General features: G+C 39.3%; 1 protein-coding gene across 1 annotated transcript in view; it reads left to right on the forward strand.

Moving 5' to 3' along the window:
- Positions 1-26,665, forward strand: part of LOC137188350 (cadherin-2-like) — a 102,254-nt gene that overhangs the window by 4,146 nt on the left and 71,443 nt on the right. Inside the window, exon 2 of the mRNA XM_067597980.1 lies at positions 832-973. Coding sequence (XP_067454081.1) covers positions 832-973 — 142 coding nt within the window. The remainder of the gene's footprint in view (positions 1-831; positions 974-26,665) is intronic.

Here is a 26,665-nt window from a genome sequence, read left to right on the forward strand (position 1 = left end):
GGCAGCGAGGACGTGAGGGTTTAAAGTTTTTGGGTTAAGTGGAAGCAAATCACGGCACCCCTCTTGGCTTCATTGCTTTAATCACAGAGGAACACCGCCACACACTAACACACACTAACACACACTGACACACACTGACACACGCTAGCAAACTACAGCAGATGCTTTTCTGCTGCACTGTGGAGCCGAGGAGCGGGGATATGTGTGTGTGTGTGTGTGTGTGTATGTGGCACAGGAGGTGGAGGGGAGGGGAGTGGTGGTCTGTGTTCGAACAACAGGAGAGACAAAAGTCTAGACGCTAATTATCATCAAAATTAATTGACCCAGTTGTCTCCTGCTCTTCATGGTGATTAATACTGGTCTCTTGGTTTGGACTGGTGCTGAACTGGATTTTATTTTCCCCTTGACAGAGACCATTTTCCTTCTGCTTCACTCTTGAAAGATACAATCCCAATTTAAAAAATGTGGAAAATTTAAATCATTGGTTTGTGCTAATTGCTTCTCTCCTCGTTATTTATTTATTTTTTTTGCCATATTTACCTTCAACCTTAACAACGGCAGAGAGCTCATGTTGCTTCAGTCAGAACTCAGCTTTTATAAAGTAGATATTTTATGAAGAATTTATGATTTGCAAACTTGTTTTATTATCAGCTGTACATGTTTCCAGATTACAAATGGAGTTTTGAATGAGGTTCTGAATCACCCTTCTGTTTGAAGAAGACAAAAAGTTACAAAAGGTTGTGAGGGCATCGAGATTCAGTTGTCTAATGTGCGTGCAGATATCTGAATTTGTTTCTCATTCTCTTTCATCTTCCTGTCTTTTCCTTTCAGGTTGTTGTTCTGGGTGGAGAGGCTGAGGGCTCGTCTAGCAAGCAGGGGTCATTGCCATGCATGAGGGGCTTCACACAGGAGGAATACATCATCGAAATGGACCAAGAGCTGGCAGAGGGACAGGCCGTCTTCAACAGTCAGTGTACGTGCACACACACACACACACACACACACACACGCACACAGACTTGAAGCGAGGACAGCTCCAGTAATAATCCCCTGCTGTTGGGTGGGGGTTGTTTAAGAGTCCCGCTGATATTTGAACCATAATGGAGCTTCAAGAGGACTGACCTTTGCAAAGACTGAGTGTGGAGTAGGATTAGATTGATACACTGAGCCGATACTGTCCCTCTGTTAAAATAAATGTGGTCTAGTCTGTGTTGTCCTTACTATAATTTAAATACTGTGATGAAACACAACTGTGACTGGTGTATCAAGCTTCTTCTCATTGTCTTGTTAAAGCATGGCTGAGTGTTTTCTTGTTCTTCCCCTGAAAGGTTTAGATGTTGGATGGTGGTCTAGAGGTGGTTTTAGAGCGTTTTTATCCCCTGACAAGTGCACAGTTCTTGGGGAATCTCTATTACTTCAACACCCAAGAAAAGATAATGTTATATTGGTGTAAGCATCATGAGTATTAAGAAGTAAACTTATGGAGAACTTCTTGTTTTTCTTGTGGAGCTTTTGATTGATGATCTGAATGCTAAATCTCATTATTTTTTAGCCTGTACCAAGTAGTTTTTATTCAAAATTCTAACTAATGTTTGAGTGTGAGAAAAATAAAATATTCAATCTGTAATGAACTGTCTGAATTAGAAATTCATAGTGTATGTAAGTGCAACAGGCCATGCCTTGTACTCCAGCGGGGGGCGTTCGTTAATTGCATGTCAGTCTGATCTACTCCACGCCCTGTTGCTCTATCAGTAAACTAAGCAATTGTTGTTCTCTTTGTTAATGCAAAACAGAGAAAACTAGCGAGCCGTGAACAGATAATCTCGGCGCCAAACCATCTGAAGAGTAATGTGTGGAAGCGTTTTAGATTTGACACAACAGATGGAAAAATTTTAGATTAAGGTAAGGCTGTTTGCTGCCTTTTTAAAAAATGCAATTTCCTTAACATTACCATAACAACAAACCTGAAGTCAACTGTTAGACACTCAAGTGAAGCAGCATGAAGGAAAGGATGAACGGAACCGTGTCAATTTTACAAAGTAGTTTAGGATTAGGATAAGGTGGGTTGAATTCGAACAAAATTGAATGAGTTCCATGTTAGATCTCATTCATTCAAACTAGATTTTGTTAAAAAAAAAGTGACAGTCCTAATACCAAGAACACAAAAAGAAGGAACTACATGGTCTGGCACAAGATTAAAGCAATAATCCACCTAAAATCTGTCTTTGGAATTTCAAACTCCATGATTGAAAGGTTGCTGCAAAAAGGTTGTAGTTTCTTCATTTGTGGAGAACTGCTGCTGTGGTCAGCTTGAATTCTTGTTGGTTAAAACGGATTCCAATGGTGACATGTTAGAAATATAATGAGCACACAAATGGACAGTGGAGAAGAGGATTATGCTGCAGGAGTTGTTTGAGAAGGTTATATAGATGCTATGGTATTTTTCTCATTGCAGCTTCCAGTTATGATAACTTTTTACTCCCCAGAGTAATTGCTGAGATGTTGGTTTGTGGCAACTTTGCTAAAAGTGCGTCAGATGGGGCAACAAATATGAGCAGTCAGATAATCAGATAGGTTGGGGGGAAAAACGTACATCTAAAAAAAGTGGTTCACATAATCTAGCTAAACTGTCCGTTACGGTCTGGTTGTCACAAAACTGTAAACTCAAGTTGTTATAAATGTTTTCTGAAAGACTATGTAACTCCTGCTGAACAGTGGCCAGTGTGGCAACTACAAGACATTGGTAAATTGAAGTGCAAGCAGAGAAGAATCATAATGTAAGTGAACTGACTCATTGATATCAGTTATACAGCAATATCTAGGCTATCTAAAGTTTGCTAACGTTAGCTAACGTTAGCCACCATAGGCCACTGGTCTTACCAGATAAAGTAAGTCTGTAGCACCAAATCCTTGAGTGTACTGAATTGAACGGACATTTTATTGCATATGAATGAAACTTTTCATTTGCTAGAGGAAGACTGTGTTATGTCTTCTTTCAAATGTTATGTAGGCTCACTGTAAAATAGACTTAGACCCATATAGGTCAAACCCTAGTCTGCAGTAATATGTTAACATGGATTACACAGCCAGTTGTTGTTTACCCGATGAACCAGAATCAATGAGCGTGATATTTCTGTATGCTGTGTGTGTCAGAGGGGTTGGAGTGATCAGTATCATTGACTGGACCTCGGGGTATTAGCAGCAGCCTGATCAATAAGCAGTGTATATTTGTAGATAGGATGAGAGACAGCTCTGCTGAACCTGAATGGTGTTGGCTTTCCCACTGGTGAAGATGCTGATTTGAATCTTACATCTGCGTTTGTTTTTAACAAACCTCGTGGAAGTTAGCTCTACATGTAGTGAGAAATGAAGTGAGTGTCCCAAACCATCAACTGATAGCACGAGTGAAAGCACTGAAGCCCCCTAACACAAATACCGTTAGCACAAAAAAATAAGAAACTAACGTTAGCATGAAATTCCTAATGTTCGACTTCTTTACAAGTTCTGGTTATGTTTGTAAGATCAGCATGTATGAAAATCCTGCTGTTTCCACAAAATATACTAGACACTTCACTGCAGTGTATACCAGCAAAGCTTTAATCATAAGAAACTATGTTGATATAGGATTTAATGAGCGGTGACCAGACGTCCTGGTTTGTCCCGGATTGTCCCAGTTTCAAGCTGAGTGTCCTGAATCCCAACAAATATCTGTAAAACACTAAAATGTTCCGGTTTTCAGCATTCACTACCAAATTGTCTTGGTTTTCACCATAATTAAAATAATAATTATAATATTATACCTGTTTTCAGCGCTTACATAGACATTTATCATGTTTTGTCTCACTCATTATTACCTAACCCAATATAAAAACAGAAAAAGTGCACCACGCATCTGAATTCAACACTGATTTGTCTGTATGTGTGTCAGTCATTTAATGTGTCATTGTCAAGGCTGTCGCTAACCTATGACACTTGCAGCTCTTTCTGACAGTATGCTAATGGTTAGCTGTCATGCTGAAGAGAAAGTCGGTCTTTTCTAAAGAGCTCCAGGAGGTTTACTCCTTCCCATGTAAATTACTCAGCAACAAAAAAGCTGTGTTCTGCACACACACTGCAAAAACGCAGATATAATGCAGATATAAAAGATCATATCAAGACAGCCAAACCTAAGTGGTGGTTTCCCTGAGAGCTCCAGAAATGAAACTCTAACTAAGAAGAAAGACTGCAAAGCGTTAAGTAGGGTTGGGCCAATGGGCGATGCCATTATCCATCGCTGATGAATGACAGTCCTCAACCACTGAAGCTCTACCATCGTAACATCATGATTTAAAAGCTCTCCGTCGTCTTCTGTTCATCTTTTGCGTGGATTACATTACTCTTATTGGCTTCTTACTCACAAAGCTTTTATTGCACTTACAGTAATGCAACAAGTGTGGTTAGGTGTCGTCAAGTTGATCTGGTTCACTGTCTCTCCTCTGCTCCGCTCCGAGGACACATACTCAAACATGCATGGAGCGCTCAGCCCCGCCCACGGTGAAACAGGAGAGGAGAGAAACTTTGCACGAACATAAATGACAACAAAATGCAGTCGACGCTCGGAGCTGAAATGAAATGAGTGCACATTGGGGCGGCTGTGGCTCAGGAGGTAGAGCGGGTCGTCCATGAACATAACTTACATCATAGTATAGTTACAGACTCACACACTCTCCTACCAGGCTCTTGGAAATGATTTTCTCCAGCAGTGAGAATTCATAAGACTGCCTGTTTGTCTTTTTGAGCTCCTTATCATCTGTGACAGTGGTATTTGGCAGCTTGACATATTCCATTTCTGCAGTAGAAACATCAGAAGACTCTTTGGACTCGTTTTCACTCGTCATGAATTTATTTCCTCTGTGGCAGAAAAAAGACGTTACACAAGCCTTCAGAAAATCCTGCACGTTAAACTGGACTAACGAAACTCTTTAGGGCTGACTGACTAACACACTCACTATAAACAGACTTTAAGACACGTACTAGCCTAGCAACATTGAGGCTACAAACAGCCTATAATGCAACACTGTGTGGGAGTTGGTTTTACACCGCTACTTTATCCATTCAAAAAGAATATCTGATGTTATGAACACATAATTGTCTAGAATATAGATGACTCCACTTTTTCAGATGTATTGCCAGGAAAAAAATTCATATAACATCTTATATTTTATATAAAATTTATAAAAAATCTTATATTTGGACCAATACGGTGAACTTTTCGAATGCATTTATTCTTGTAGTAGTCTATTCTTTATAGCTTCTATAGTTTCAATGTCTGTCTTTATTCCAGTGTTGTCATTAACAGGCCGTCATTCTTTATGTCAAGCCTGACAGAATAACTAATGTCCCATCACTTGAGCCACTCACTCAGCAGTGAAGAGGTGATCAGATTGACTTCTGTGGTCGGCTTGACGTGATTGCGTTACCGTGGTAATCTGGTAACCGCGGCAGCTCTTCAGATTGCTGAAGTTAATAGCTAAACATGCACTCTGAGCTAACCCGGAGCTTTTCTTGGGATAATAAACATTTTCCAACTATTACATTTGCAATTCTTGCAGTTTAAGGCACAAAAACAACTTCATGTGTTGATCCTCATATATGCTCTCATACATTCTGGTTTGGTTTCTACTTCCCCATATTTTACTGATGACATCCCATGGAAACCCGACTTTAATTGGACAAAAACTTGTTTTTCTCAGCCTTGTGTCTACACGTGTCTGTATTAGGAGATGTGTGATGATAATCAATATCTCCACACAAATGTCTTGGCCTGCAGTAGCCTCTGCTTATTCTCTCCATATAAGAAATGCCTTGATGTCTGTAAATTGTCACTGTCGAGAGCATTCTGCCTTTTAATATCGTTGAATGGGAATTGTAGTTATTGTGTTGGAGCTTGATTGTGTTAGTTGACTCACTGCAGCACCAAACACAGATAGTTTAGCTTCAGTCTGCTCAGATGAGGGTTATGTTGACTGGAAGGTTGCCAGTTTTATCCCTTGACTGTAAAAATGTCTCACAACCTCTACAGCTGAGAAACTCTTTAAAAGAGGACAGGGCAGCTCCCAGTGTGAACATGTATGTAACCCTGTATGAATATGAAGCAGGGTTATGCTGTTAAGTTTCCCTGGAGAAATTAAGGTCAGAAAGTGACTTTCCTCTGCTGGAATTCATCTGTTTTTGTTGTGATTTTGTGATTTTATTCTGAAGGAATGTATGAAACAATGCTGACCAGCCAGTCTTCTAACCACACCGAATATGTATACGTAAACAAAGCAAGGACCAGGCAAAAATCCTACAATAATACATAGCTGAGATGGTGTGTGTGTGTGTGTGTGTGTGATCACGTTTGTGTGCTTCAGTGGGCTTGTATGGGCTCTGTGAAGTGTAACAAGGCAACAGTGACTGAAGCTGACAGAGCGGCTACAGATACAAGAAGAGAGAGTGTTTCAGTGTGTTTGTCAGTGTGTGTGTGTGTGTGTGTGTGTGTAGGTGAGCTGGCTAAGCAACAAATTACAAGGCCATGTTGTTTATACAATGTAACAAACACTAATTGCTACATCATATGCAGTCAGGATGCTAGAAACACCAAGAAATGATGTTGTCTGTCATTTTCGATCCATCAGTCTGACTTCCTGTGTCTCACATTGCTCACCGTTTATACTTAAATATGCATACAGAGGGAATCATTGTTAGCTCACCAATATGAAGAACACTAGTTGAATCTTGGCCACTGACTTTAAATGTGGCTAAATGTATATGTTGTACTATAATAATTAATGTCATGTAAAATATTAATAGGTAATGCAAAGTTAACAATGCTGTGTTGTCATGATAACAACTTACTGGCCTGCATTAGAGTTCTCGTAATTCTCAGGTTAGCATAAGTTACGTTAGCCTGTCAGTTAGCCTTTTAGATCTGACGAAAGCATTAGCCTTAGTAACGTTTTTCTGTAAGTTGTTATGTTACAGATAGTCACGCTAGCCTGCACTTTAGCATTTGTCAGGTTAGCATTTCGTTCTCGTGTAAACAGTTAATCAATTTCAAATTTTTCAAAATCAAATTTTCTTTTCAATCACAATTTTGTCTTCCAGTGATTATGAAAACAAAATAATTGAGATAAAATGATTATTGTGCTACATCTGATTCGCAATGATGGTCTTGTTTTGTCTTGTATACCGCTTCATTCACAAAACAAGGAAGTACTCTAGTACCAATTTAGGACCAGTTTAGGGAGCGGGGAGGACGTTTCTCTTTGTTTGCCATGAAACAATCAGGAAATAAAGTTTTGGTGTGATGAAAAACTTGACTGGAGTCTAACAAATTTTCATTTTAAGCGTATTGTCTTACAGATGTACTGTAGCTATATTCTTTTTGGTAAAATTAGCTGGTGAACTCATCTTTCTTAGAAAAAAGTACTGTAGTGTTTAAACTGTTGACCCAAACTTCGCTTTAGGTGTCCCACTATTTAATTTTAACGGACAGCTGCCTGCCAATCAGAAGTGAGTGTGTCCAATAGTTACAGTATAAGTTCATTTAGCTATTAGACCAACTTCAGAAACCTAGCTTTTTGCTCCATTTCTTTTTCTTTTTTGTATGTTTTCAAACTAAATAGAATTTTTCTCTGCTTCACCATAATTTCAAAAACACAGTAAGACTGGATGATGATGGATGATAACCTTGCTCTGTTTGTAGCAGGATGTAAGGGACTCACTGAGCTGTTTGAAGATAATTTGGGGGCATGTGCATGGTGTCTTTGCTGGGTTACAATCTGATGGCTCTGGGTGCTGTTAATTATTTAATTGGAGCAGAGGAAAACTGAATTATTAATGAGAGGATGGAGGGGAGAGACATAATTAAAAACAGACAGACAGAGTGTCTGGGGGATGGGTTGTGAGGGAAAGGAGGTTAGAGGTGAGATCAGCCTCTATCAGACTGATAAGAGTAGGAGGAAACAGGAAGTAACACTGAAGGTTATATGATAAAGTCCATTGTTTGGAAATCTGTCTTCTGGCGTTTTTCTGGAGTTCTCTAATTTTATAAAAAGCTTACAGTGATCCATCAAAAAAAATGGTCCAATCCTGATCTTTGGGGTTTTTTTTTTATATTATTACAGATACAATGTCAAGCTGGGTATTGAACCTCAACACAGATTTCTCCTGATTCAGGTCAAAATGTTGCCAATTTTAGATTAATTGTTTGTACAGCTGCTTGTTTTTAAGACATTTAAAATTAGAGAAGTTTAGTTTCTTTTGCTAAACGAAAAAATGGGTTTGTAGAGGAAGATGTTTTTCCTCAATGTAGAGTAAAAAAGTGAAATTGTTTTGGTATCAGCTCAAAACTCAGCTATCTTCCTGGAACTAGTATCAGCAAAATTAAAATTAAAACAAAAAAAAAGCAGTTGAATTTTTCATTCAACACTTACAGGAAACCGCCTGAAAGTATTCGTGACTTAGTCAGGTTTCTGTTTCCGTGCAAAAGGAACAAAAATAAATCTGGGAATGGAAAGTTGATTCAGCTGTTGTCAGTGTTTTAGTCAGTGGATAGTCCCTCCCTGTGTGTGTGTGTGTTTATAATGACTATCTATCTGTTGAGAAAGAGATGATGGTTTTTGTTTACTTTCATAGCTACCATGGAAGTGTGTGTGTGTGGGTCCTCATCCTGTTTGTCATCTTCAGTATGTGTACGTATTTGTGTGTGTTTTTATTTCTCCAGATACAGTATGTGGGTGTGAACATTTGAGCTGCAATACTTTTGCTGTGTTTGCATGTGTGTACAGTATCTGTGTGTGTGTGTGTATGAGTCAAGCTGAGGTCAGTTGCTATCCTGTACTTCCTGTGGAGTGCGGCAGGGCCGACTGCTCTGACCTTCCCATTTTCCCATCCATCCTTCCTATTAAGGCAGTGAGTGTTAGTCAGTGATACGGCCTCATTCAGCCGGCTGCTGGTCAGCGCTGCCATACACAGCCGTGGAAAAACCCCCCATCCCATGAGCCAGTACACACCAAACACATTCATCTCCCCACATCCTCCCTCTAAATCCCCCTCTTTTTCTGTTCTCTTCCCTTTCTTCTCCCATTTCTTTCTTTTCTCTTGTCATGCAGGGGATTACCCTACTTTATTCTAGCCTCATATATCACTGTCTCCCCTCACAGCCGGATTCGGGAAGGGCAGCCGTGATACAGAATGAGAGCTCTCTCTCTTTTTCTCTCTTTTCCCCTTTTCTCACTCATTTGAATCAGTCCCACTCTCCTTTTTTCCCCTCGCAATTGATTCCTGCTCCTGCCGTCGTTTTTTTTCTCAGAGGCTTGTTAACGTCTTAGCAACGGGATGCTCACTGCTCCTAAATGTTTTCACTTCTGTATCTAATGTAACGTAGTGTCTGTTACTTAAAACTTGTTGTTTGTACCATGTCAAGTTGTAAGATAAAATCTTCCAACAAGCTATATATAAATATATATATGATATGTATGATACTGATATACATAGTGATAAAGATTTTGACAAAAAATTTTCACGTTTAACCTGATTAGAATATCTGCTTAAGTAGCTCTTTTCCTGCTATTGATATTGATATATCCCGTCATTTATGACAGAGCACTTCCCCGCCATTGAAGAGATTTGACGTTTTCACTGCTACACCATAGGGGGCACTGTTAGGGTTAGCATCTGACAAGAATAGGTCACCCGGACAAGAAAAGGACCACCGGAATGGAGTGGAAGAGAAAGAAGAGGTCTTTTATGCACGGCTAATGCTACTTGTAGCCTAACGCATGGAGAACATTATGCACCAGCCCACCTAGAAAAATGCCCGGCAAAAGGTTTATGGCTGATCAAGCCTTGGAACTATTGAAATTGATATTCTGCTTGAAAATAGTTGCTGAAAATGACCAACATTCAAAAAAATATAAAAAATGAATGAATGAATCTAGAACAAAATTGTTATTTGTGACTAAAACTAGAAGATTCCCTGTTTACGTAATCATAGAACTGAATAGTCTGAGGTGCTGGCGGTGGCTGGCAACTTTTAAAAATTACTCTGGTGGGGAAAGAGTTAAATATGTGATAAATCAAAGTACTTTATCACATTGATGCTGTAAATCCAATGCCATACAGGCCAGCTCACTGATTTGTGACATTGTCTGCAATGGTCTAAAAGATATTAAAGGGATAGCTATTCGGTAGAAATGGAATAAATCTTTGACAAATCTCTGTCATTTGTCTGTGTATATTGTCATGTCACCCGGCCCTGCTGCCAGCCAGATGGCTGTTAAAATTGATCTAGATGTCTTTAGTGTTATTGGCAATCCCCTGACATTTGGCTTTTGTGCCATCATGAAGCAAACATGTTCACCCACAGTACACACAAAATGTCAAAATCTTAACTGCTGGATTGAAGTGAAATTTACTGGACAGACTAATGCTGTGCTTGCATCATATTGTTCAGATTGTAATTGCGAGCAGCTGAGTGGGAAAAACAGTTTGAGTCAGCCTCATACTTATAATGGTGATACTGGGAATGTCAGACAGCTACAATATCTCCCATGTAGTGAACTACAAAAGTGTTAACAAATTGGGGACCAAATGGCTGTAAAGCCTCCATCACTGACAGTTACATCTTAGTAAAATGATGTACTATTGAGTCAATTCAGCTAACTCAAAATGAACTGTATACTTTTTATTTGTGTCTGGTTTCACATGTTAACAAAATGCTACTGTATATTTAACTATATTATTTCCATTAATGATTAATATATTATTTTCTTGATTAATGGATCAGTCATTTGGTTTACAAAATGTAAGAAAATGGAATAAAATGGAGTAAAATGTTGATCACTGTTTCCCAAAGCCCAAGATGCAACCTAAAATGTCTTGTTTTGTCCCAACCAACAGTCCACAACTCAAAGACATTCAGTTTACTGTCATAGAGGATTAAAGAGACAAGAAAATATTCACATTTACGAAGATGGAACCACAGAATTTTGGCATTTTTACTTAAAAAATGATTCTGTGATTAATTGATTATAAAAATAGTCGGTGATTAATTTTCTCTTACTGTTTTATTAATCGACTAATCGTTGCAGCTCTATATGTAACACATTAGAAAGAGTCAATATAGGATATTAATATGGGAAAACGTGTTGGAATAACAGAATAATAATAAAAGGAAGAGTGACATCAAATTTGCTGAGCATATTAATGCTCCCAAGACAGTAAACCCTTTTCAGTTGAATAACCTCATGACCTTTCCTCTAGCACCACTGTCAGAACAAAGATTGGTTTTGGCCCCACTCAGAATAAGGCTTTAAGAATAGCAAAGCCTTGTACACGTGTTACTGTAAAGTGTCAGGCTTTTATTTCTAATTTCCCCTGTTCCCTTGTTATTGCAAACCCAACTGTTGTCTTGATAAATTTAGTATAATGTTCATTTTCACAACACTAAAACCATCAGTGCAGCAAGAGTCCTGTCAGGCGTCCAACTTTTGACTTTTTCCCCAAACAATGTTAAGCTACCATGACTGAAACTCAACACTTCCTCCAGAATTTCTGCATTAAAAGTGTTCTAGCCTCCCCTTGATAGGAAGGCTTTTAATGTGAATAAATATCAGGAAGTGTTGAGTTGATGGTAGCTTACATCAATCAGGAGCAAAGAAGAAAGAAGGTATACAGTATATCAGTTACACCTATCAAGCTTACCTGAGTAAAAATATCTGTATATTATCATTTCTGCCATGTAAAGAATTGTCTTTAAAATGAAGTACTAACTGACCTTTACATACAATTTTGCACATTTTTTATCCAGTGATCTAGAAACTTATTTTACCAGTGCACTCACTGGAAATGCTGCTGGATCAGAGACAGAGAGAGAGAAATTAATAAATGTAGTAAAGGGGACTGCTGTCAGAGAGGTGGGAGGCTTCTGTCACCACCAATCAGGAACAGTGGCCTTTTATTTTACCGCCAGTGGTCAGCAGGCAGGGCCCCTCCTGTCATAGCCAATCAGGGGTTCATTCATGTCCTCACTGGCTAAAACCAAAACTATCCTCTTTCATCATATCATCATTATCATCATCAATAAAAAAAACACTTACAGTCAGTGAACCATAAACAGGTGGAACAACTCCACGCCCTCAGTCTACGTGAATGTGAGTGTGATGCCTCCTGTTTCGAGGTGTCAGGAGGGTGGCTGTGGTTGGCTGAGATTTTTTATGGTGGCAAACAGGATGTGGCCTAGGCAACATTAAGGTCATGGTCCCATCAATGTAAGGAATATGCTCTTCACAAATTTTTAGAAAGTGATTTACATCCTTATATTGCACAGAGGTAGTAGGGAGAAGGTCTGGTGGATGGTGAGGCCTACAAAGCACTAAAACACTTGTTCAAAGCACACCCTGTATATAAAGATGGACGTAGAGAGTGTGATATCACCCGTTTGAAGGCCAGAGTTGCTGCTTATGGTCAGCGCCATCTTTTCCCTTTGGAGCCAGGAACTTCCAAATAAGGAGTGTGGGGTGCCTTTCACGCTCAGGAAACACACCCCGCTAACTTGGACCCAGGCTAACAATAGCTTCCTGGAAACACCGAGCGGTGCACACTTGGACTAACATCAGTTGCTTTAGATAAATTATGCTAACAGGGCAGGTATCATAATCAAGTAATTTGGTGAAATATTGTGACAATAATCTGACTCAGTGTGAGGCCCGGAGCTGGGGAGAGCAGCAGGTGAGCCAACTGTCAATCACAGCTGTCAATCACATCTACTCCCTGATAAACACCTACACAGCAGACATAAAAGCTACTATAAGTCTTCAAATCTTATTAACGGAGCAATAATTTACTTTCACCAGCACACTTATTAGAGGGTCTGAATTTAGAGATTGAGACCATAATGACTCGCTGAAAAAAATGATTGACTTGGTATTTCTAGAGAGAAGTTGAGGTTTTCTGAATGGGAGTCATATTTAAACATACCTTGGTAACTACTTTGAGTTAGTTAAACATAAGTAGGAAAATCATTCTTTGGTTGTCAGGAGCAGATATTATAGGAAAACTTAGCATATATATTCTGTATAAACATTTCACGTTGACATTGAACAGTCTCGAGTTTGGTCTAAACACGTCCTCTCTGTTATCTTGAGCTTGTCTCAGTCTCGGTCTTGTTGGGGTTTTTTTGCCTTTCCTGTCGCTGGATGTTCTCACAGCAAATTGGAGAATGCTGTCAGTCAGCTGTCAGTTTCTCTTTCTCAGACCCACTGTTCTGCACTGTCATTTAAAAATGTTCCATATTGTTCTCTAGTTTCCCAGCGATGTGGTATGGCAGTAGCCGTATGAGCAATGCTGGTGCTAGACTGAAAAGATGGGGAGATCATGAACCTCATCACAGTTTAACACATTATCTGTACAATTTCATCTCACCACTGAGATCCATCAGCCTCCAGATAAACCCTGGAATATGTTAATATGATCTGTAATGCACACTGTAATTGAAAACATATAGACAGCATCATTTCTAATGCATATTGATTGTATGTGAATTTTTGGGTGGCTGTGTCTGAGCACAAGAAGGTAGTTTCATTGAAAATGCTGCCAAAAGCCTAGATGTTATCATCACTGACATAATAGAAGCATGTAAATGAGGAAGAGTTTTTTCCTGTAGGCCTACAGTATTCTCCTCAGTGAGTGTTTCCTCCGTGTGGTGTCCGAGTTGGACCACTGGTATGCAGAGGTTGTAATTACAGCCTAGCATCCAGGAGTTAGTGACATTTAATCTGAATGGAACGCAGCCATAGTTTTTCTTGTTTTATGCTCATCACTACACCGTTTCTTAATTCCTGTGCATGCGACGGATGAGAGACTGAAATCACAGCTAAATGTGAAGATTTATGGTGCTACAATGAATGGTTTCTGCCAAAGAATGATGAAATTAAAGTCCAGCTCTGAATGAGTGAAAAGTCTCCCTGGCTGAGTTAGGCTGTTAGAAACTACAGTGTGAGGAGTGAATGGGAGGTCACTCTAGTTCAATGAAGCAGAATGTGTATGTATGTGGTAAAACTGGAGGAGTGTGTCTGTGTGTTGGAGCAAGGGGAGCTAAGCCGTGTTGCCATGCAACCATTCGGGCCAATAGACAGATAAAGTTACCATAAACAAATGAGACCATAGTCCAAATGAACTTGAACCATGTTACTTCTACCCACTTGAAGAGGACAAACTCGTTGGAAGTAATTTTGCCATCTGCCTAGTTTTAGTCCTACCATCTGCCTTTAGAGAAATCTGTGAAAGCTCGCTTTGTGCTATAATGATGTGCTCAAAATAAATGAGAGAAATTTTAGAGGTGGCACAAGTGAATGCAAAGATGCAAGTGGACTCATCCTGGGCTATACAAATTGAAGCTATGACAAGTCTGCGTGAGTTGAAAATGTTTAAACTTGAGCGCAAAATTTGAGCATAGCCTGAGGTCTTATGACTACAATTCATGAACATACAAAGGAAAGCAAGAGAGGGATATGAAGGAGAATAACAGAAGTACTGGAGTTCTTCCTCTCAGTGATTCTAAATGAAGTCGATTTTTTCTTCTTCACATTTGAATTTAAAAATAGCATTAATACTTACAGAAAATATATCTTCCAGGAATTTGTGAAAGTTTTACAATACCTCTTCATCTGTAGTGATGATGGTCAAAGTTGTAGCTATTTAAAGCAGCACTAATCAATATTTTTATATTAACAATGGCACAAATTAGTATTTGGAGTGATGGGGAGGTTGTGGTTCCTCTTTTTCCTTTTTCCTTTTCCTAAAAACTTTCTACTGGTTTTCATTGAGAAATACTAATGAGGTGTGGTTAAGCTGTGTGTTGATAAAAAGGACGCGCATCATTATCTAATGACGTGATGAGGCTCAGCTGGGGGAGTGCGACAGTTGAATGAGTGGTGCAAATTGAGTCAACATGAGAGACGCCAGTTTTTGGAAGTGCTACTCAGGACACACTGCAGCTTAATACCTTTCCTGCTCATGGACTTTGGTGGAAAACCAGCTGTTTCATTTTGGAGATCCATCCTCCAATAATCTAAACTGAACTGAAAGGCCTAGACAGAGCTTGCCGCTCTTGAGAGCAAAGACCAGCATTGGTGAGGTGTCTGAGGGACCGACTAACTGCTAACCTGCTAACAGGCCCGCGCACTCGATAAGCTAAACCACCTCCCGGCTATTTCTCTGGTCTTGGAAATCAGTCCATCTATTTCTGTTTCCTCCCTCGTTTTCCCCTTTTTTACACACTCCAGGTTAGGACTATTATTGATACTTAGCCCTTAACTCCTAGACTTGACTAGTCTGTAATATAATTTGGAGGCTTGTCTGGGATATATTTGAAGATCAATAGCTATTAATGTTTGATAAAACCAGTTTTGCAATTAGACTTTAGTTAGTGAGTTACATCCAAGCATTCTGTTTGAGAGAAGAGGCCCAACTGAGTTGAATTCAGCTCGGGAAAAGCTGTATGTTGCCAGGCTTAGAAGTAGGCCACAGACTTATGGTTACAGGCAGAATAGCTGCATGGTGCTAACTTCTCGCTTAAAACAGATGGTTGTGTATGTATGTAAAACTTAGTTAGCTAGAAGGGAAGTTATTGAATACATTTATGGTGTGTTTTGACGTTAAAGATAGGGATATGGGCCTATAGGCTGATGATAACAGGTTGGTTTAGTTGGTTAGCAGATAGCTACTTAGCTAGTTGTGGCTGGTGTTTTACTGGTGTGTGCTGCAAACAGTCTATCGGTTTGTGGTCTGTCTGCGAGTCTGTCTGTCATGAGCAGTCTGTGTAAGGCCTATATTTGTATTGATTTCTGGGAATATAGTGACCTATGAGCTACCTCTTGTCAGAAAATGTTAATGCAGACACCCTGTTAAAACAAACACCAGCACCTATCTGCACGATAAAACAAAAGGAGGAAAAAAATGTGTAAAAAAAAACCCCCAAAAAAACATAAAAGCTGAGCTGCTGGTGGATGAAGTCATCGTAGCATGTATGACATTGTCTAGCCTACAATGCTGTGTGTCTAATATGCAATTAGCCTACTTAGACAAGTCTTGCTGGGTTTAAATACTTATGGCCCATAGAATAATGAATAGATGGGAAATAAGCGCCTTTCTTCCATAGATTATTGCTGGAGGACCCATTGACACTTGTTGTCACGGTGGATGCCAACACATTAGTGGGCTGAACGGAGATGATGTTCGGGTGGTGGTGGCAGACTGGCAGTTGAATAAAATCATATGGCTAATAAACTGCTTTTGTAGTTGGAAGAAGTCATCTCAAGATAATGTTATATGTGCCGATATTTTCATGACTTCATACCACTCGCAGTCGCCATCTTTCTCAGCTTAGCTGCCTGTTCCACCAGAACTACAGTATATCACCTCAATACAACATCTCTGTATCAGTTAACAGAAAGAAGAACATCTGAATTTTTGACCGTTTTGAAAATCATACCCTCAGGATGTCTAAATACCCTTATATACCATAATACAGTGGAGAGAGAGAAAGAGAGAGAAGCAGTGGCCAAGCGAGCTAGAGAGTGGATGAGAAGAGCGAGCAGTGGTGTCGCAAAAGCTGGTGAATGAGAGGAATAAAACATTATTTTCTGATTGTTTCATGGCGGGTTACAAATAAACATGCTCACAACCACACCCCGCACCTCCACACAACCCTGCGGAGGTGTACCACAACACCTGATGCTGCTGCTGCAGCCGCTAATTGCGTTTTATATGTGAATCATGGGAGTAAAATAGAATTACTGTTGTTTCCAAATTTTTTTCCATGTTTTCATGTATGAAAAGACCAAAAATGAACACTGTCAAGGGACTACATGATTACTATAAGCAAATTATTTAATTTGTATAGGAATGATTCAGTCTTGAGCTTTTTGATCCATATAAGCGGTTGATCACTGTAGTCATGATCACTATAAGCAGTTTCCACTGTACCTTGATACTGCCCAAGCCTAGCACAAATGACTATTTGCAATTTGAAAAGCTTTTCTTTCCGTGACCAATCTACTGAGAATTTGGTTCCCCTCAGCTATAATAAGCTTTTTAGTCTCTTTTAGCTCATTGTTTTGGTTGTCTAGACAGCAAAGCTCTGATAAACCCACTGTACACTACCTGCCCAGCACCAAACAGCAGACAGACACAGTTAGAGACTAGCTGATGAACACAGTGGAGCATTTAGTAATGCAGCTCTAATGTAAACCATAATTGATGCTTCCATCTTAAGGTAAAAACAACAGAAAAAAAAACCTGGTGGTAGCTGCCAGGCCAACAATTAGTCTTACAGCCACAGCGGAGATATTTCTAGAGGTCATAGATTTCACTGACATCTCAGACAGTCTGAAGCTACTCTAACTTTTTCCCAGGAGACTAAACCATACTTGACAAATGGCATAAATTAACATTTCTTCAATGATAAATCCAATTTACTTGTTGTAAAAATGGTTTCGCTGAGGTTGAGGTTTATCTTTTTTCGCTCTGCTTTTCTAATTCTATTTATCATAACTCACGTAAAAATACTCAAGACCCAGCTAGACACAGTTATGGACCACAGACTGACCACATAGTGTAGACAGAAAGAGGCCCGCTTTCTCCAGAACTTGCGTTGTGTTTGTCTATGTACTGTATGTGTGTGTGTGTGTGTGTTTGTGTGTGTGCGTGTGGAGATTCCGGGTCTGGTTCTCATTATAATGTCTGTATGTTGAATTGACAAAACCCAGGCAGTGCCACTCTCCACTCCACAGATATGGCTGGAATGTGAGCGCTGTGTGTGTGTGTAAGTGTGTGTACTCCCACGGGTGCTCTTCCAGTTGTGGTTGTTCATGTTCTACTAAATCCTGTCCTCCCATTTGTCTTTCTCTGCCTCCCTCCCATCTCCCTCTGTCTCTCAGCCATTTTCTGTTAAATGAATGATGGCTGCATGCCTGACCTCACATCTGACTAATGAATGTGTGTGTGTGTGTGTGTGTGTGTGTGTGTGTGCATGTATGAGTGGAGCTCATGGTTGTGTGGGTACCTCAGTGTTAGCATGACGGGAAAAATTGCTGTTCATCTGCTGTTTGATGTTTTGCAGAGAAGATGTACTTTTCCACAGCTTAAACTGATGTAGAGTGAAATCATAGAATTTAGGGCTGCAACTAACGATTTTTTTTCATTAATCAATTAATAATTAATCAATTAAGAACTGGCCCCACACAGTCATCCTCTTCTGAATTTCTTAAACCACTGCAGGTGACTGCGTGTTCCACCAATTGTCTCTCAGCTCTCCTGGATGATTTATGAGACAAAGAGAAACCCAGTTTTGCACATATTTAAGGATTAGGCTCACCATGAGCCCATCCATCACAGAGCTAACTTTTAGTACTGTGGTCTCCCTCTGTGCTCCTATCCTTCACCTCCAACAGAGCTGGCCAGTCACATACTAAAAAGGTCTGTAATATATTCCTTGATAAAAACATGCTCTTTAAATGCACTTACATTGCAGTGCAGCAAAGTTGATACCAGGTACAGGAGCAGACAGGAGTCAATCTGATGGTGCAGTCTGGAACAGTGTAATGATACATGTATTAAAAGGGTAAAAGCATGCGGAGAAATCAATGGAGTCTAGCTTATCTTACTCTGGGAGACTGTTGATCCGTTTATGTAGTACTACCAGAAAGACAGGGAGTTTTGTGTTTGTTAAAAGTCCCCTCAGGCGTGTGTTAAAATATATAAAAATAGTCTGTTCAGAACAATAATGTGAGTCTGATATGGTTTTTACACAAAAAAGCATCATTACCAATTTAAAATCCTTAAAATGACATTTATTACTTCTCCCTCATTACAGATTCCTGAATTTATGAATATGCAAATGTATTTCATTTTAGAAGTTGAACTGCTTGACACAATGTGTCTCCTACTTTTTTATGCATACTATTTTTTTTATATAAATAGTATAACATTAACATGATTAAATCCAGTGTTACTGTATGTCAATGACAGATTGTGTGGTTGTTCCTCTTAAAGCCTAAGGTTGGGTTATGCTAAGAACTAGTTTGCATGTTGTCTGAAAAATGTCTGAATGCAAAAGTGTTTATATTTGGTCCGTATAGCCACTTCTGTCAGCTAGTGTACCTGAAACAAACAAACAACAGGACTGGAAACAGATAGTTTTTTATGTAGTCTACACGGATCCATCAGAAATGCCTGGACCAGACCTCATCCCCATCCTGGGAATATTAGGTCTAGATTAGTTTGATTGCAGCTACTTTTTTGATACTAACTAAATATGTCTGTTCAAAAACTGTCTAGTACCCAATGTTGGCATTGAATTTCTGATTTGGTTGATTGATTTGTTTATTCAAGTGTCCTGCACCTTTCTGTTGCCCAGACAATATCAATTGGATCTTTTCAAACAAACAAATCCTCAAGTCACTGTAAAAGGGCAATGAAATACAAAATGACATTATCCTCAACAACACCAACACACATAAATGTTGCTCTTCAGGAATACCTTTATATCAGCCTACCTCAATAGCCAGTGGTAAAGTACCAGTTCTTAACTGAGGACCTTTGCCTTCTCTGTAAATTTCATTTTATATGTGGTTCTGTATAGTAATCGTCTTTGATTTGATTCAAGATTCAAGATCCTTTTATTGTTATTCAGCAAAACATCAGTGATGCAAAGCAGAACGAAATGATGAGCATGGTACCGTTAAAAACACAGTGTATAAAAAACATATATAACGTATAACACAAAACAGTATATAAACATTTGAATGTAGTTTCTAAGCTTTGACTTCTTACAAATGTCCTCATATTGTTCCTTATACATCCTAATCATTTTTTTTGACTGTATTTATGCAGTAAATTATTCCTGAAAATAAAATTCAAGTCAGAAAGAGAAAATATTGCAGCGACCTCTCTCGACTAAGGATAATTGTGTTATCGATCCCAATTAAAAATCTTTTCACTCAGTCGTTCTGGCAACTGAATAAGGTGGTTCCACAACCTCACCATTTCACCTCTCTACTTCACATGATCTGGTCAGATTCAAATTTTTTTTTTTGCATATTTACATAAAAATTTTGCCAATCTTACACTATTGTTTTTAGGCAAAGTCTTTGTATAGCTGCTTATTTTTAGACAACCTTATTGACCATGTTTATATTCCCTAAAATAAGGTATTGAAAAAAATATTTGGTATTTGTACTGATGCACAGGTGTTGCATCGGCCCTTGTGTCAAGGAATTCAAACATACCCAGCCTTACAAGCAAGTATGAGATTAGATTTGAACTCCCTTTGATAAAGATGTTGTAATGGACTCAGCTATTAACCTGGAAGTCATGATCATTTAGTGGCATGGCTTTATGTGGTGCAGTGTATTAGAGACAGAAAGAGACAAACTCCATCAGTCCTCTCTGATGTGTTTATTTGATTCAGACAGGTCTGTGTCTGTCCTGTGACTGACAGCAGCTCTGTCGTACCCATGTGTGTGTAATGCATCGTGTGCTCCCTTGTAAACCCGAGAGAACTCAGCTGTCTGTCTGTGAGTGTGTGCTCCTGTGAGTATGCTAGTATGTTTTTGTCTAATAGTGAGGTAATATAATCTGTAGGGCCTGTCATGGTCTATTAGAGCTCTGCTGCCACCGTCCTTGTCATTGTCCTACCTTAGACTCTGGAAACACGTTAGCACACACACACACACACACACACACACACACACACACACACGGGTATATAGCATAATTAATGTTAAGGAATTCCCAGTCAGACAATTCCACGCCCTTCAAGATGGGAATAGGAACTGAATTCTTTGCCATTAATGGTTTTTATTGCCAATTTAAAAGAAGTGAAACGAAGAAATGTAATCGCACACTCAGACAATGACCCCATTGGACATCTGTTGATTATTTTCTTGATTAATTGATTAGTTGTTTGGTCTCTAAAATGTCAGAAAATGGTGAAAAATGTCGATCACTGTTTCCAAAAGCCCAAGATGACATCCTCAAATGTCTTGTTTTGTACCGACCAACAGTCCACAGCCCAAAGATATTCAGTTTATTGTCAATGAGGACTGAAGAAACCAGAAAATATTAACATTTGACAAGCTGCAAACAGAAAATTTGGAATTTTTCTTTTTAAAAAATGATTCAAAATGATGAATCAATCAGCAAAATAGTTGGAGATTAATTTAATAGATGGTAACTAATCGATTAATTGACTAATTGTTGCAGTTCTATCTGACAGTTAGTTCTTGACCTTGGAAACAGCAGTTAACAAAACAATCTCACCTCAAGGTCCAGTGACTTAGTTGTTCTGGAGGTTTCAAGCTGAATTAATTAATGTAATCAGTGCAAAAGGTCAACAGATTCCAAATGATGAAAAACATTGCGGTAAAGAGTGTGATTTGCAACACGAAATAAACGATAGAGCATGATATGAAACAGTAGATGTTTTGCTATCATTACATGATACATATCATATCATATCACACAGCCCTACCTCAGAGTTTTATGTCTCTGACCGTCTGATTACATCATCCTTTCTGCTGGGATTTAGAAGCCCTCTCTATCTTCCTTTGTTCAATATTTATCTGCTTCAATGGGCAACTGGTTTCCCCACAGGCCTCGCTAGTCAGCTGACAAGCGCCAGCCTGTGCCCTACGTGTGGTCCTGTATTAACTGCTGGAGACATCAGTTGAGGTGGGCAGGACTTCACAAGACCCCCCAAAAATCCTAACCCTAACCCTAAAACGAGTCAGACTCTTCCCTCTATCTTTTCCAACACACACACACACACACACACACACAAATGAGACCGGTTTCATTTTCTAGGTTCTGAGGAAAATTCTTGTTCTCACCTCTGTCACAGTTCATCCGCCCTACATGTTGGAAAATCAATATCGGCAGCAACCTTGGACTTGTCAGTGTTAGAGTTAAGCTGCATCCAATTCACTGCTTCTACCAACCGAAAGAGGTTTCTGAGAATCAGACATAAACAGAGATATCCAGTGTATCCTAAAAGCAAAGACATGGGATTCATTTCTAGAATGTGATGTGATGCTTGCTGGTGGAGGTTTCAGTCTTGGACGTAGCATCCAATACCCAAATATTTTGTACCAGAGTCCAAAGCTAGCGGGGTGTGGTCCCATGTCTGCAGGGAAGGCCTGGCTCAGGGAGGATTACGGGATTGTGCTTGAAGAGGAGGGGCATGGAGGGAGGGGGGGGGGGGGGGGTTGTTGATTTTATGATGATGCAATTTCAAAGCCAGCATTCATTACATCCATAATCCAACTGTGTGGTATATGGCTGGAAACAGCCCTCACCCACATTGTTTGTGTGAAGTCTCTGTGTGTGTGTGTGTGTGTGTGTGTGTGTATCAGATCAATGAGGACGGGGCGACAGCTGTCCTATGAGGATTAGCTGTGTGTGTCTATAGTGTGCATGTCCTGTCGCTCTGAGTTTAGTCTGCTCCTCATAGACAGACAAACAGACAACAGGCTGACTCTCTAATCTTGGCCTCCAGATTTCAGTCATAATTACTTACATGCACTCAAATGTTTATCCTTAACCTTCAGTCTTACAGTCTTCAGTGTAGCTATAAAGTGTGACTCATATAACCTGTCATTAAAGCAAAACTATAGCTCTAAACATAGAAATAGCCTCCAGTAAAAACATCAAATCTGAGTCTTTCTATAGCAGCACAGTGAGGTATAGAGGTCTTAAATGCATGTTTTTAGACATGTTTAGATGGTTTTAAAAATGAGGCTTTGGGCTGGAGCTATGTTCACAACATACTGTATTGTAAAGCATTACTAACTGGAGTTTACTCCAGTTATTCCCCCTAGGTTGACCGCAATTATAGAGGAAACACAGTACTCTGTTGTTATGTCTGCAGTCTGTCTTCGTCTGTTGAGGAAACCTTTGAAAATTTGGCATGCTCTTTAATACCTGCCAAAATTAATACTTGTATAAATGTGTTTTCTTTAGATTGCTTGACAGGTAGAAATCACTGGTAAATGCATGGTGTATGGTGCCAGTGGTGCACTCTGCAAGCATCTGGGATGTTTCCTTACATTGCATGTCCAATGTACTGTTGGACTGTAAGCATGAAACACTTCATGCAGTAGTTTCCAACCTTTCTTGACTTGTGAACCCTTAATGATTTTTGTGATTTTCTGTTATTTATATCCTGTTATAACATCCAATATCTATGCTAAGCATGGTCAAAGTTCCAAAACTTGAGGTAAATGTAGAAATGCTCCCTGCAAGACAAAATCCAGGGCTTCAGTCTGCAGTAAGCTAAGCCTGCTAAGGTTTTTCCATGTGTTGTTCATGTTGTCTCATTTCTATCAAGCTGTAATAGAAATCACCCAAAAATATTGAGGTATACAACAAAGAGATGTTAATTGTAGTGTGAGAGCATGAGACAATGGCTGACAGTGTGTCATGACAGTTGCCAGCCCTAAATTAAAACTGGCTGATTGCGAAATAGACTTGTTGGCTAGTTTGCATGTGAAGTTTGTAGAGGATGACTGAGCTCAGTCTGCTGGAGCTCCAGCTCAGAGAGTTTAGCATGAGAACTGAAGACAGCGTGTCACACTAACCTACATTTGGAATTAAATCTGCCTTAGCAGACTATTCACTTTGACTTAAGCCAACAGAAACTACAAACCAAAAATCAGATCAGATCAAAATTCTGTAGGAAGATGACCAGTGAGTTAAAAAGTCTGCTATGATATTCTGGGATGGGAGTGATTGTTTTTCTTGTTTGTAGATTGATAATAAATGAGCATGATGTGACCTGTGGTTTGCACACTTACCAGTGAATAAAAAAAAAAGCAAAACAATGAAGGATTTGATTTAGTAAGGGTCTAAAAACTGAAGCATGGATTATGATGGATTATGGATTATGTCTCTGACAGAAAATAAATGTGATGTTAAAAGTTAAACAAAACACAAGCAGAGTGTTGTAATTTATTCCAAATGATTCACATAGCAGCGATTACTTTTTGTCCGGTTATAAAAGAGCAAAACAACTGATGGCAACTGGAGTTTAGTAAAAGAATAGAGGATTTACTTAATATATAAAAAATATTCAAACACAATGGAAGTCATTTTGGCTAGGACAAATGGTAATTTTAGCTTTGTTAAATGGTTTTGCAGTAAACTGGCAGTAGATGTAGACTAGGCTGGGCTGCTTCTGATGGGGGATGACATCATTTTACCAGAATGTTTTTTTGGGGTTTTTTTGTGCACATTATTATCATTTATCACAGCACAAATCTGAAACATCAGCAACAAAAGCTGTGTAAAGAAGAGATTTAGAAGCTCTTCTGCATTCATGCCACTTCAGGCATTGTCAGCTATGTCTTTGTGAGGCATTATTAATTAAAACGTGACTCTCCAGTCATCAAGGAGCCTATAGGACATTCACATGTACACAGGCTGTACGAAATCTCTCATTGTTAAAAGTAAAAAAAAAAAAAAATGCTAGGGACAGACAATAAACCAAAAAAATATAGCTCCCAAATAGAATATCTGACAACTGTGGATGTGGATGAGTAGAGTTGGTTGGCTGTGTGAGCACAGTTTGGCATCAGTCAATACAGAACAGAACAAGATGAAGTGAAATGTAAACACTGTCTGAGTTGCGGCTTTGAGAGGAAACTTGAGGAATTTGTTCCATCACCTGACGAACAACCATGTCCAGTGTTTCCCCTAGGTTGACTGTTTTGGGGCAACATTTCTCCATTCTTTGTTGAAGAGCAGCTGAGATTGACACTAAAATGACAATAGCTGGTCCATCATAAAGGTCAGTCCACCTTAAGTGAGCCTGGTCAGGTTAGGCTAACCCATTGTCACTAGCTTCGGGGCTAACCCCCTTCACTTTTCCAGCAGTTGAGGAAACAACAGACGTGACTTTTCTTGGTCTTGAGAAGCTGCAGCTCTGTAGCCTGTACTGTACATTTACTGCCAGATTGAGAACTTACCGCTAACCTTTTCCTCTGCTAATCTCACATTCACTGTCACTTTTCTGCCACTCGCTCAACCACAGACTCTCTACACACACACATTACGCACTGCCCTATTCCTTAACAGAGCTACGCTACTGTTCTAACAGTACTTTTCAGGTAGATGTCCTTTGAAGAAGGAGGAGAGGGAGGATGACTCAAAACAATTCCAGGGTAACGTAGGGTGTTTAGTAGCCCAATGATATTCATGATCGTGTGAAATTTCAGCAGCGACACTTCAGAATTATGAACATAAGGGAAACACTGATGTCACATAACATGACGAATACATGGCCAAAAAAAAAAAGCGTTGACAGAAAATTGGACACTGGACCAGGGAACATTTCAGATGCAGCAGTCTATTACACAAGCATTATTAACTTATATTACTCCATATAGAGGCCATATATGTATGTGATATTAAATCTATTTATTTGAATTAAGCTCATTTGTCAAACTACCTGCTCAGCACCAAACAGCAGACAGACACATTTAATGACTAGCTGGTGACCAAAGTGGAGCATTTAGCAGCTGAAGAGAGGAGGTTGGTGGAGACCAAAGCAGAGCAAATTAGCTGGTTAGCTAAACCAGGCACACTTATATTGATACTATGATATATACAGTACCAGTCAAAAGTTTGGACAAACCTTTAGACACAACTATTCCCTCGAATAAGATAGTGTGTCCATACTTTTGACAACTTACATCTGTCAGGCATCAGGGACATGACTCCAAAGTACCCAGTATTCTGAATAATTATGTCCATATGTGTGTGGAAATTGGGAATTAGATTGGCATGTACCATGTCTGACTTTAATGCAGAGGACTGGAATTCGCCTCCTGTTACCGAATTGCAATAAGTATTTGCCTTTTTTATTAAGATCTGTCCATAATCTTAACAACACCATAGTTGCCATGTGCAGTAACTGTAGGAAGAGAGAATGTTAAAAATGTTGTCATTGAATGTAATCCACAGTTTTGCAGAATCGTCCAAAATCGACATTGAAGTGAATGCTAAAGTTGTGTGTTTTTAGGATCATGATATTTCTATATAAATGTGTATATGTGTGTTTTGTTTACAGCTGGTTCCGCTGCTCTCGAGTGGCGAAAAAAATCAATAAATGCAGCGTTAACTACTGATTATGTTAAATAAATGCTACTCAGATTCATAATCTGTGATTTTCAGCTTACTGTTCAGTACAAAGAATTAGCATTAGGTCCACTGTGAAGATGGAGAATCATTTGCAGAACTGCATTTCAAAAAGTTATCGTTTTATCCTTCATATCCTTGAGATAAATGTGACAATTAATAGCAGTATGGATTTCAGGTCATATTTCCCAGCTGTATTATCCACTGCCTAAAGCACGTCAGCCCCTGAGGTGCAGACACGCTGTGTTTATCACTGTGATGATTCGTGGTGTGTCAGCTCCTTCCAGCGCTGCAATCGATTTCCTCCAGAAACTAGACTTATGTCACTTACTCTGAGGTCATACACACTCATACTGTTTGCATCATACAACCTGATACCAGACTCATTTCTACCTCAAAGATTTCCCTGAAGCGTTTTCCTCTGGGATCTGTGTGGTACATGCTGCAC

This window comes from Thunnus thynnus, chromosome 8, assembly GCF_963924715.1.
Source record: "Thunnus thynnus chromosome 8, fThuThy2.1, whole genome shotgun sequence".
Taxonomy (NCBI): Eukaryota; Metazoa; Chordata; class Actinopteri; order Scombriformes; family Scombridae; genus Thunnus; species Thunnus thynnus.